The sequence below is a fragment of the Crocodylus siamensis genome, chromosome 10 (genome assembly GCF_052110815.1).
Source record: "Crocodylus siamensis isolate JL-2025a chromosome 10, ASM5211081v1, whole genome shotgun sequence".
NCBI classification, from domain to species: domain Eukaryota; kingdom Metazoa; phylum Chordata; order Crocodylia; family Crocodylidae; genus Crocodylus; species Crocodylus siamensis.
Window position 1 is genome coordinate 18,368,916 of NC_143404.1, and position 13,400 is coordinate 18,382,315.

Genomic DNA, 13,400 nt, shown 5'->3' on the forward strand with positions numbered 1-13,400 from the left:
TTAAAAATTAGTCTATTTCCACTTTGGATTTTTTTTTGAATAAATATTCATTTATCAGAACTCAAGACTTGGCAAGAGAGAACGGCTGGCAATCTGGCCTCCTGTCACTCATAATGATTATTTTTAAACTATGCGCTTGGACTTTGCCTTTTAAGATCTGTCATTTGGTCTCAGGACCTTTGCTGTCAGTAACACTCGGTGGCAGGCTCCCAAAACAGAGCTGGAAAAACATGAGCTGCAGACTCTTAAAATGCAGCTGGAATGGAAGTTCCACTTCAGGGTTACCATCCCATGCATGAATGAAAGGGAGCTGCTTGGAATTTGGGCTATAAAACTGAAACCCAGGCATCTCACCCTGTAGACATCAGATCACCTCATTCAGCTATGGCAGCAATTTTCAACCAGGATGCCACGACTCTCTGGGGTGGCCTAAGATCCTTTGAAGGGTGCCGCAGGAAGTGTCAGAAAATAAACAGGTAAGGATAGGCTCAGGTTTTCCCTGCCTGGCTGCTCCCCCCTCCCAAAAAAAAAAATCAATTTTATAAATGGGGTGCCTCAAGTCACAAAAGTTATGGAGGGGTGGTGCCTGGAGTCTAACAAGGGCTGCTTCAAGTCCAAGTAGACTGAGAATCACCAAGCTGGAGAAGACAACATCAAGGACCTCTGAGGAATGATCACTGCTATTCAAGTTTCTAATTCCCACATAGCCCTTCTATTTCCAGTCAATGGAGAAAAATATCAGAACTGTCAAGCCAACTGGGTTGTTCAACTGCAGTCTAAATGCCAGTGATGCCTGGGTCTATTCAGACGGTCAGGAGGCTGGCACTGCAACCCCATGATACTGCTTAACAACTAGAGCTTGAGGCTGGCATCAGGCAGAGCAGGTGGACGGCTGTCATCATTCCTTTCTCTTCCCTGCAGGCCAACTGCTAATGAGGATGACAATTGCTCTATTCCAGCACTATCAGAAAAATTAAACCCTCTGGTAATTGGGGGTCCACCACTGGACATGGAGCAAGAAAAAAGAAGGTATTGCCTACAATCACATTTTGGGCCAAGTCCTGCCCTATGGCTCACACACAAATAATGGAAGTAGGGCTGGGTCACTGACACAGCATTTATGAAGTATGGTGACCCCCTTCTCTCCAACATTTAGGGCAAACACCACATGTGTCATCAGTTTCTACTTCTTGCAGTTGGGGTATGTATGTGGCCAGTTTTCTTTCACATCAATTCCTGACTCAAGGAGGGCTGACACAGTGGCATATTGGGCCATGGTTACATTTGATGACAAGGGATCAGGGTTTTCTGTTTCCTGCAGAAAAATGCAGATTTTCCCTTTTAAAGGAGAAAAACCCAGGAAAGCATGGGTTTCTCTTTGCAGGCTGGCAGAGTTCTACCCTGCAAGGGGCTACTTGGGGCTGGGGGGAGTGGGAGGAGGGTGATCAGAAGCAGTGGGCCACGTGCATGTGCAAGTGCACATATGCAGGTGGCTGGTAATGCAGCCAGGCAGTGGGGTAGAAAACAGCTTCCACATTTCCCTGTAGGTAAGTTGGGGGGGCGGGTGCGGAAACATGTTACACATGGGTGTCAATGCAGAGCATAGGCAACACTTGGAGGCTGAGGCAGGGGCACATGCCCCCCCCCCCAGTTTTCTCTGCCCACAGGGGAGCACAGGGTTACAGCTTGGCTGGACTGGCATTAGGCAGGAGCTGTCTCTGCAGCTGGGCAGGCAGGACCCTATGCAGGAAGGTAGAGCAGGGTGGGGAGGCTCAGAGCTGCTGCCACTGCTGCCAGGAGTGCCACGTCACCATGGCCACCAAGGAGAGGTATCCCTTCCCTGCTCAGCAACAGCAGAGAAGCACAACTCCATGCTGCTGCCACCCCAACTCACCTTGGTGGCCATGGTGGTACAGCTGGTGCAGGGCTCCCAGCAGTGGCAACAGTGCAGAGTTGTGGCCCTTACTGCTGCTGCTGGGTGGGCAGGGGGCACCTCACCTTGTGGCCATGGTGGCACAATGCTTTCTCCCATGCTGGGTCCCACCTGCTGGGCTGAGGAAGTGGCTCCTGTCCAGTACTGGTCCAGCCAGGCTGCAGCCCTGTGCCTCACTGTAGATGCAGAAATCGGGGGGGGCACATACTCCCCCATGATTCCCCAACACAATCGCCTGTGCTTACACACACCACCCCTTTTTCCACAAACTCACACCCTGCCCCACACAATGGGAGGCTGGGACCTGGGGACCAAAGGCAGTGGGTCCAGAGCAAGGGGCACCAGCAGGGCTGGGGGACGTCTGTGGGTCAGGAGTGAGGAGCACTGGCACTAACAGGGGGGACAGTTGCAGCTGGATCCATGTCCTGATGAGTGAAGAGTATAGCAGGAACTCTAATTTTCCATAATAAAAAAACCAATATCAAATGCCAAAATATACAGGTATTTAAAATATATCTTATTATAATGATTGAGGCACTGATAGTCTTCCAAATTGCTTTAAAATTGTAAATATATCAATAATACATTGTGTTCAACTGGTATCTATCTATCTATATAGTGGTATCTCAGCTTAATCACAGAAAAATGCAGATTTTGGGGGGCTTTTAAATCAGAGAATTTTGGATTTTTTTTTAATCAGAGAAAAGCAGGATCCCTGTGACATGCATTTAGGTAGCACTTTAAATCCTAACATCAACAGAGCTCTCACAGTCTTTTCTATGTACCAAGCTAGTCGAGTTAAAGCCCAAGGAAAACCCTAGGCTAACCTCAACCAGTTTAGCATGCATTAAAGTCTACAACCAGGCTTTTCAAACATTACAGCCAATATCGTCTAGAGCACCACCATTGGGAAGAAAGGTTTGGAACAGCTTCATGTCACTCAGCAGTGATCTTTCCAACTCTGAACCAACTCATATCCGGTTCTCCTTAGCTGGAAAGCCAACAACCAGCTAGGAAGATAGCCATGAAGGGTTAGCAGAGGATGGAAATACAGAGACTCCATATAGGATACGGAGGCCTCTGTCTCTGGAAATTATTATATGTGACGTTTCTAAGAGCGAGGAGATCTGAAAATTTGCTAGGAGAAGGACAGCTCTACCATATATAGTTAAAACAGTGGTACAGAGGGATGAGTAACTAACCTTCACCTGGATCCGATGCCAGCAAGGCTGGGCTGGGCTCCCAGTAGTGCAGGATTGTATATTTGGTTCCCATTGACAAGTCATCGCCAGCTCATTTTTCAAAAAGGCACACAGGTGTTTGGCAGAAATAGTGTGCCTTCTGCTCTGAACCAGAGCAATGCTACACACAAGCATTTCTCTCTGGTTGCATTACAGTGCATCTTCTGCTTTATATTGTACTCAGATGCTGCAATGACATGCATTACAAGAACCTGACCAGAACCGGTCTTCTCCTTATACCCATCTTTTGGGGACTAGGATTCCCCCCCCAACCCTATTTGGCCCCATATTTCCTGGAGAATTAGTACCCCCCCTCCCCCTTTCTCAGAGTGGTTTTGCTGAACCTAAAACAACTGCCTCTTTGTCTGGCAAAGTCAAGGGTTTGGTCTGATCAGAGAGGGAGTATCATCTAAATCAGTGTTTCTCAACCTGTGGGTTGCAACCAAAAAGTCGGTTGCAAGAATATATCAAAGGGTTGTAAACAAACTTTAAGAAAATGGATCCAACTTTAAAAATGGATTCTCCATTAAAAGAGAAAAACATGGGAAACTGGCTTTTTACCCGACGGCTCTGGGGAGTTCCAGTTTTGAAGGGGCTGCTTGGGCCCTCTCAATGCATATGCACACACCCCTGTCCCATACACTGGGGGGGCTTGAGCCTGGGGACAGGGGGGCAGTAGGTCACGAGTGAGGGGCACTGGGTCAGGACTGGCCATCGATGTTTACAAATGGGTCCTGGTACAAAAACCATTGAGAGCCGCTGCTCTAAATGTTATAGGTCATTTACAGGTTAGGTCACAACACTGGCAATGCAGGAGGAAATAAAAATCTTCTTTCAAACTCATACATGATGCTAAGTGGCTGTCCTTCAGGGACAGAAGAGAGCACATTTATGCTCAGAAATGCAGAACTTGGAAGCAAAGGTTTTATATGTATACTTTGTGGTTGGCTCTGATTTGCAGTTTGCTGGCAAATCCAGTTGAAAGCAAGATGACTCAGCTGTGTTTGCTGCCCCCATCCACCCCTCACTAGAAAAAAAAAAAAAGGTTTTGATTCTGTGTAATTAACTGGCTTTGTGAATCTGTCTGGTTCCTATTGATTTTTTCAAACAGGAACAGCACTCTCCTTCACTCCAGCACCAACACAGTTCTGCAACGTTGTTCTCTGGCAGACTCTAGCATGGCCTGGGGAGCTGATCTAGTTTTGAACCCCACTGGCTCACACTGTTTAGCTTCATCCCAGAACTACTGCAGGAGAAGGCAGCAGGAGAGCTGGGCCTCTGCTTCAGAGAGGAACCTCTCAGGAAGCAGTGAGTGGATGAAAAGCAAGCGGCTTGATGGACATTTGATTGCCAGCAGCCAGTTATGCAGGTGGAAGCCACATCCCCTTCTCTGACAACAGCTGGAATCTAGCCACAAGAATTCAACACAAGCAGCTCCACTCACACGGGGGTTTATCCTCCACATGTGTAAGAACAATTAAAATGATGCATAACAAAAAACAGACAGGCTCTCAGAGGTGTCTGGAAAGAGGTCCTCAACTCCATTCTCATCCTCACTAGATCCCAAGAGATTTCTGCTACAGAGATAAGTGAAGGTTACAGGTGTCATAAATCCCTCCGATTCCCTTGGACTTTCCCTTTATGGAGGTATTAAGCAAGTGGCACAGTGACCCTCTGGCTGATTAATGAACACAGTGGGTGGGGTCCAAAGGGAGTCCTGTTTGGTACTCCTGGGTGAAGGTACTGATAGCAGTGATACAGAGGAGAACTGTAGGGAAAACAGGGATTCTGAGGTGTAGGGAGAATTTCCAACTCCAGGGGGGAAAAAGGCCAAAAATGAAGAAGTTATACAGACACTGGCTCCTGCAGGGAATCTCCATACAAACAGCATTAGAAGAACCTGACAACCATTCAACAGTTCCCTGGGCTGCCAATACAAACACAGAAACAATATGAAGCTAATTAAGTCTTATCACATACACATTTTCCAGGTCTGATGCATAATCTAAGTAAGATGAGCAAACAGAGCAAGGAAAAAAGGCAGGAGGGAAGAGGCTTGGAAAATTAGGGTAGGAAAGGCAAAGCCTGGGCCTGCACAACTGAAATGCAAGGCAAGAGCTGACCTGCATGTGGCCATCCTAGACTACTAGTTCCCACTCGCCTTTTGCTTACTGCCACTAAATAGCTGAGCCAACAAACCACAGACAGAACAACCTAGAAAGGCTTCCTTTTTTTTTTTTCTTTTTAAAACGGAAGCCTCTTTCTTCCAAGAACTCAGGGTGATAAATCTCAGTCATTATAATGCACTATAGTGAAAAGGGATCACAGCCACCTATATCAGAGCTGAAAACTCCTAGCCTTGCAGCCCAGAGGGGATGCACTGCACAGTGTAGAACAAGCAGTATGTCAAAGGAATGCCCTGTTTTAAGGTTATGCAGAGGAGAAAAGTGTTTTATTTTTATTAACTGTATCATCTTTCAGGGCTTTATCATGAAGTGCCCACAGATAATAACTGGGAGATTATGCAACTGTATATTAGGTCAGCTAAAAGAAAAATCCAAGATAGACCCCTCCAACTTTTTTCCCCGGTCTAATCCAGTGAGGTGTGGTCTCTCTGAAGGACACTGAAATATAAATTAAGTGCTCACAGTGCAACATACTGAGGGCAAGAACCCTTAGATCAGCTGCAACCGGTTTCTATCAAACACCTCAGTCTCCAGCCAGAAGATAGGATTGTTCCAGTTTGAAGAGCAACAGGCCAGGGAGTCCTCCACCACAGCTGTCCTGATGGATTTTAAATACTGTCAGCACTGGTCCATTGGTCTCGTAAAACAGTAGCAGCTGAAACCTGGGCTCTGGAGTTATCTTGCACCAAGAGCCAAGTGGGTATCTGTCTACTGTTCTACTGCACAGAGGAACTGAATATTGCGAATCACAGATGTTGGAGCTACCTGCTTACGTTAACTGGGTCTTTGTCTGTTAAGGGTGTGCCTAGCCTTTTATTATAGATATTATGCATTACAGAGGTTTTCCACAGCAGATTGGAGTTTGTCCAGCATCCTGGCTCCAGCAGTGATTAATGCTGGATATACAAAGATGAAGATGTTACATCCTCTCCTCCCAAATAAAACATCAGAAAGCGGAAGTCATTCATGCTTTTTAGTTAAGTGCAGATAGCCACAACCTTGTACAAGGCACAAGAGAGAGCAAGGAACGAGATGCTTCTGGCACCAAAGAGCACATAGTTTATCAAGCATGTCTAAGATTCAGCACTGCAGAGATGCTCAATTCATACAGTTTTCACTGACATTATAAAAGAGGAAGGAACAGTGTGACTGGTGAAGCAAGTCCCTGCAGACACGCAGAGCTCAAGTATGTGCATTGGCTGGCAGCTGGTAAAGGAGAACAAAAAAATCCACAGACTAAGTCTAAAAATAGGGGTGCACCCAGGAAGTTCATCCTGGACAGAGGTGCCACAAAGACACGCATTCTACCCCCCCACCCCACACATGACACGACATGACACACAAGAAGCTAGAAAAGCCGTATTCTGCTGTCCTTTCATCCCATTGTCCCCTTCACTCCTTTTTCTTCTCTGCATCCCATCTCCTCACTCTCCTTCATACTGCCCCTTATACAGGAGGCTGGTAGTTGTGCCAAGTGTGCCAATACCTCCCTGTGCAGATCCCCTCACCTGTTCCCCTGTGCTAGCCACTGCCCTGAACACTCCTGGGGGGTTGGATATCATGCTGTTTAAGGATGTCCTTCATCATCACCTATGTTTCAAGCTAAATAAAGGAGTCCCATTTTTATATTTATATATATATATAGTATTATCTCCTGCTCATTAACTCTATATGAGTTAATGAGCAGGAGATAATACTAGAGTGAAAAAGCAAGAGTTCTGCAGGGAGCAACTAGGAGGCATGTTGCATTTCAACAGGGATGACATAATGCAGGACCTAGATTGCAAGTATCCCAATCAAGCTGCTCTCCGGATAGACTCTGACAGCTTTAAGTGCTATGAACAGACCCAGGCACCTTGCAACAGCCCAGTGTTGCACTAAAACAAGTGCAATTCTAGAGGATGCCCTGCCTTTGTCCCCCCTCGGTCAACAGAAAACCAGATGTGCCTTTTTGTTCTAGCATCTCATAGGTACCAGCCTGACGACTAAACGTAGGACCACTAGACCCATTGCTGAGGCTGCTGAATTGGCTGAAAAAACCCAAAACAAACAAACAAAAAACTTAGCACAAAGATCAATTACTCCAATCCTATGCCAGGCATTGCCTCCTCCCACGCTGGCCCAGCACTGTGGGAATCAAAGAGGCAAACTTCTCAGAGAAGAGGTCTCTGTTGAGAGCAAGCAGCAATGCCTTCCCCTTCCAGCCACAGAGGGGCCAGGCCCCAGAGAAGTACCAAGTGCCCTGCCTTTGTTTAGTTGAGACAACAGAAACAAAAGGAGAGAAAGAAAATTCTTCATGTGCTCCACCTGCCCACAAACTGTTTTACCTCTATCCCTAAAAGTAGCAACAAAAGCTGCTCTGAGAGCGTCAGAGGTTAGCACATCTGAGAGTGATCTGAGGAGCGCCTTGCACTGGAAGAGCTGAGAGACCCCCTCAGGGACACTGGGTGGAGAGCCCAGGGCTGCACCAGAAAAACACTGGAGCTGAACAAGCCAATTCGAGGAGCAACTCCCCAGCTCCCAACTAGCACAAGGCTCTCCAGTAAATACCATCACAGGCTGGTCCAGCCTGTGGTTGGTCCGATACAAGAGATCCCCCACAAAAACCCAGCCTCTGGGAGAGATTAGCACAGCTGCCTGTCCTTCACTGGGAATCTGATGTGCACTAGGTGAATAAGGAAGGGAGGCACAAGCAGCCCCAGAGTTCAACTTGCCAAGCTGCCCAGATCCTGGGGAGGGGAGGGAGACTCTTGAGGCAGCCAGCATCGCCCTGGACTTTGCCCTGCCTGGACAGGGGTGTGCATGGGAGCCCAGCTAGCAGTGCCAGGCAGGCTGGTGGGTCAGAAGCCCTAGGGGATCCCGGACCTTGGGTGCCAATGTGAGTGCAAGGGGTGCTGCTTTGAGCCCAGGTGTGTGCATGCGTGTGTGTGTACTGCTCTGAGCCAAGGTGTGAAGGGGTGTGTGTAGGGGGCTGCTCCAAGCCTGGGGGGGTTTCTGGGGGGATTGCTCTGAGCCGAGGTGTGAATGGGGGTGTGTGTGGGGGGGGTACTGCTCTGAGCCGAGGTGTGAAGGGACGTGTGTGTGTGGAGGGGGGTACTGCTCTGAGCCCAGGCATGAAGGTGTGTGTGTGTGTGGAGCTGCTCCAAGCCTGGAGGGGCTGTCTGGGGGGGATTGCTCTGAGCCGAGGTGCGAAGGGGTGTGTGTGTGTGTGGGGGGGGGTACTGCTCTGAGCCGAGGTGTGAAGGGTGGGGGTGGGGGTGTGTGTGTGGGGGGGTACTGCTCTGAGCCGAGGTGTGTGTGTGTGTGGAGCTGCTCCAAGCCTGGAGGGGCTGTCTGGGGGGATTGCTCTGAGCCGAGGTGTGAAGGGGTGTGTGTGTGTGAGCGGGGGTACTGCTCTGAGCCGAGGTGTGAAGGGGTGTGTGTGTGTGAGGGGGGGGTACTGCTCTGAGCCGAGGTGTGAAGGGGTGTGTGTGTGTGAGGGGGGGGTACTGCTCTGAGCCGAGGTGTGAAGGGGTGTGTGTGTGTGAGGGGGGGGTACTGCTCTGAGCCGAGGTGTGAAGGGGTGTGTGTGTGTGTGGGGGGGTACTGCTCTGAGCCGAGGTGTGAAGGGGTGTGTGTGTGAGCGGGGGTACTGCTCTGAGCCGAGGTGTGAAGGGGTGTGTGTGTGGGGGGGGGTACTGCTCTGAGCCGAGGTGTGAAGGGGTGTGTGTGTGGGGGGGGGTACTGCTCTGAGCCGAGGTGTGAAGGGGTGTGTGTGTGTGAGGGGGGGGTACTGCTCTGAGCCGAGGTGTGAAGGGGTGTGTGTGTGTGTGAGGGGGGGGTACTGCTCTGAGCCGAGGTGTGAAGGGGTGTGTGTGTGTGTGAGGGGTGTGTGTGTGTGGGGGGGGGTACTGCTCTGAGCCGAGGTGTGAAGGGGTGTGTGTGTGTGGGGGGGGGTACTGCTCTGAGCCGAGGTGTGAAGGGGTGTGTGTGTGGGGGGGGGGTACTGCTCTGAGCCGAGGCGTGAAGGGTGCGTGTGTGGGGTCGCTCCGAGGGCCGGGCGCGCACTCACGTAGTGCTTGTTGGGGACCCGCCTCTTCTGCACGTCCAGCACCTTCACCTCCACGAGGCTCCTGCGGGGCATGGCTCCGTGCCTGGGCAGCCCGCGGGCCGGGCGCTCTCCGTCGGGGCCGCGGCGCAGGGGCTGGAGGCGGCGCCGGTCGCGGGCAGAGACGCGAAGCCCCGCAGGCGCGGGCGAGCGAGCGAGGAGCCGCCTCCGCTCCGCTCCGCGCTTCCTCTTCCTTTCCCTGCGCTCCCGGCTCCGGAGTTTGCGGGCGGAGCGCTCCTCCCCGCCCAGGCACGGAGCGGAGTTATGCGCTCAGACCCGGCCCCGCTCTTAAAAGGGCGACGAGCGCGGCCCCGGGCACCCCCGCTGCGGAGAGCGGCCGGGTCCCACCGCGCATCCGCCTGCGGCAGCGCTGCCCCGCGGGCAAGTCGGCGCCCAACGCGGCAGGAGCAGGAGCCGCGACTCCCGTGGCCCGGGGCTCCCGCGAACGCCATCACTGCCCTGGGGCGTCCCTTACAGGGAAACGCAACACATTTCTCGGCCTTAGAAAGAAGCTAGGAGCTGCCCTCGGGGGCCCAGGGAGGTATTATTCAGTTTCAGATTGAAGGGAAAACCAATCTAACTGCACGGGAGTGAGTTTGAAACACTGCAGAGGGCTGGGAGCAAGGAGCTGGGGGCCAGCAGCAGCCCACGGGATGGGCAGGGAGAACATCCCGACTCAGAAGGGGCAGGCTGGCTAGTTAACACCTGTGGCCTTAAGCGTTTAGAAGGGAGCAGGAGGTCAATTGCCAGCTTCAGCACTGCCCGGCTGGAACTGCTGCCACCACTGCCAGGCACTTGCTTTTAAACTTTGGGTGAGTCCAAAGGGCGGGTGCAAGTACCCAAGCGTAGCCCCTGCAGCCCACCTCAGTCCTAGGAAAGTCACAAAACAGTCTTCTTTTTACATTTTTTTTTAAAGACTTAAGATTTTAAAATAAAATGCCAGGTACTTTCAGGTGTCCTGGGCTTCCAGGCCTACATCTTCTGCAAAACTAGGGCAAGGGAAAAAATCCCCACCTCAGATTGTCCTGGCATCTCCAGGCTCCAGGAGCTGGCTGGTAAGTTGATCACATCAGCAAACAGTTTGAAACAGCCTTCAACTGTGCTCAGCCCATTCCATTTTCTCTCGTATCCCAACTCAAAAAGAAACATTAAAAGGCCAGCATCCAAGTTCATCATCCACTTTCTGGCTTCCATGGGCAGCAGGAAGCTGTTTCCCCGGAGAATGATCCTGGCAGGAGGGCAGTCTAACAGATGCTCCATTGTTTGAACACTTTCTCTGAAGTCACAAATCAGGCTGTCCCCTGGGGTCCATTGTGTTGTATGTGCTGTTCTGAGGGGCTCAGAGAATCATGAAGGATCATAAAGAAGTACAACTGGAAGGGACCTCGAGAGGTGATCTAGTCCAACCCCCTGCCTGAGGCAGGATCATCCCGGTCCAAACCATTCTACACAAAATTCAAGTTCAGTGCAACTCACGTTATGTGACTGAAAGTAGGTAGTTGATCTGTAGGTTTCATGAGCAAATCTTGATGGTTTTCCTACAACTGAGGATCATATTGTCGTAGTGGTCCCAAGATACCCCGAGGTTTAGTTGCTAACTGGAAGAGATTCTTGGATGTCAGGTGGTGTCTCATACGGTTAGGATTATTTTCATGGATAGACAAGCCTGGGTTCATTACTGTTCATTTACATTCTCCCATTAATACTATTTTCTACTTGAAGGAATCCCAGTAAGATATTCAGGAAAACAGGGACCTAAACCAGACTATCACTGTTAATTCCAGCACTCCAGTGCTGATTCTCATAGCAGTATTCAATTATACATCAAGCAGAGTTCATATTTGCTAACTCCTTGAGCTGGCATTCAAATATTCAGAAACTGAGAAAGTCAAAGCCAAGACCATTCTTTTTAAAGTGCAATTATCTGCTCCCCACCTAGTTCTAACTACTTAGGTTTGCTGCCAAGATAAAGGCTAGGATAATGCAATCTGCTTTCTCAGATGCTAGTAGTAGTCAGGACTGCAAATCCAGAATCACTCCAAGATATTTTGGAAAGTTCTCTCTGATCAAGGTAACATTCAACTGCTTCTTTGCATGAAAGTTGCTCAGATGAAACAAAGAAGAATGCCTTTTTGTTTTTTTTGGATGATTTGGTAAGTCTCATGATCTATACTATTCTTCTAATTTCTTCAGATCATTTGTGATGATGAAATCCTGTTGGGTAAAAGCCCTTGCTCAAATGGCAAGTGTGAGCTCATCTGCATACCCAAATTTCCATGATTGCATCAGTGGCATGTTAGTGCCAAGATGGACCCTGTAGGATCTTGTTGTTCAGTAAATACCTGCTGGTTCAGGCTGTTAATGGAACTTGTGGTTGATGACTGAGCGCATGTAGTGTTGTTTAGCAGTGCACTATTTTGACTTTTTTGAAATGAAAGGGACATGGTATGACCTATGACTAACACATACTCATGTCCCTGATACCACCCATGAACAAACTTATGCTCTTTATAAGCCAGGATTGCATGAGGAAAGCAATAAGAGGAGCAACCCTTACAAGCTGATTTCAGAGGGGGGGTTAGGTGCATGTAATCAAATCATCACAAACATCCATCACACCCATGAAGAATGTAGGAAGCACAATCACCCACTGACCATGTGTTTTCACCAACTACTAAAAAAGTTTGACACTACTTGAACCTTGAAACTTTGAAGAATACTGGTGAAATATGAAGATTCATGAGCATCTCATTGAACTCACATTTCCACTATTAAGAAACAGCATGTAGATGCATACAGCAAACAGCAGCAGCCAACTGCAAGTACTTGTCCCTTCGGCAATAGGTGCAAAGGTATATTCTATCCCCGGTTCTTTTCAACATGAACCCAGAATCTGTTACAAGACGACCCATGGAAGAATACGACAAAGTGAATAGTGTAGAGCTCTCCTCTTAGCAAAAAATGTAGTGTCATCAGAATGTCTGAGACTGGCTACAACCTCTTACACAATGTCACAAATGCTGGAGTCAGTAAAAACTGTCTCTGAATGTGGTACAAATGAAACGCATAACAAAAACAGGATGCAAGTGCACAGTGTGGTTAAATATTAAATTCTAAAGGGAGCAAATTCAGTTATCCGGTGTCATATATATGATTATTTCTTTAATATTCCAAAGAAACTGGAAGTAGACTAAAAATGACTTGCTTAGCTTTTCTAAACTTTAATAAGAAAGGATGTGGCTATTTCAGCTCTAAATGCAAAAAGTTACGAGTGGTGAGAAGCAGAATTTTTTCCATAGCAGCTTATGGAAGTCAGTTCTGAGGAATTAATAGTCCAGCAAGAAGAGAAATATTAAGGCTTTGACATTTAAGCTGGCAGAGACTCTTGAATGGCATAAAAAACACTACATGCCATTACCTCCACAACAAATACTTACGTTAGAATTATTAATGCAAAAAAATGGATGATTGTTAGAAATCAATAAGCACAAATGTACTTATTTTTGCCATGTCACGTGTAAGGAAGAAAATAACTTTGAGAAGGTAATTCTGGAAGGAATGGTGGCAGGTCATCATGACAGAGACCAACCAGCAGCTAGTTGTGTGCTCAAAGCTGCCTTTCCAGAAATCTTCCTATGACACCATTAATATTCAGATAAATGGATTTGTACTTACTATATTTATTCCTAAAGGGCTTACGTCTTTTAATTTGAAAAATTGAAAAAGCCAGATAGTAGGAAAGAATATAAAAAAAAGTCTCTTGGAAATGTATCTGTTCTATAATGAAAGAAGAAATAAAGATACATGAACAGCATAAAAATAGGATTAGAAGAATGGCTAGACAACAATTGGGCTACAAAATTAAAATGAAGACACTAAGATGGTTAATAGAGGAAGTGCTGTAGTTGAGTAACAAGCATAGGTGCTTGAAGGAGAGTAAGAAAGGAGATGCA

General features: G+C 48.3%; 1 protein-coding gene across 4 annotated transcripts in view; it reads right to left on the reverse strand.

The window, feature by feature from the left end:
* SH3PXD2B (SH3 and PX domains 2B) overlaps positions 1–9,672 on the reverse strand; it is a 123,818-nt gene extending 114,146 nt beyond the window's left edge. For 2 of the 4 annotated variants that reach the window (XM_090064553.1, XM_090064556.1), the window contains exon 1: positions 9,412–9,670. In XM_090064553.1, the coding sequence (XP_089920679.1) occupies positions 9,412–9,483 (72 nt within the window). In that variant the 5' untranslated portion in view covers positions 9,484–9,670. Of the gene's footprint in view, positions 1–9,411 lie in introns of all 4 variants that reach the window. The other 2 variants (XM_090064557.1, XM_090064555.1) reach the window with 2 other exon arrangements.
* Positions 9,673–13,400: the final 3,728 nt, after the last annotated feature.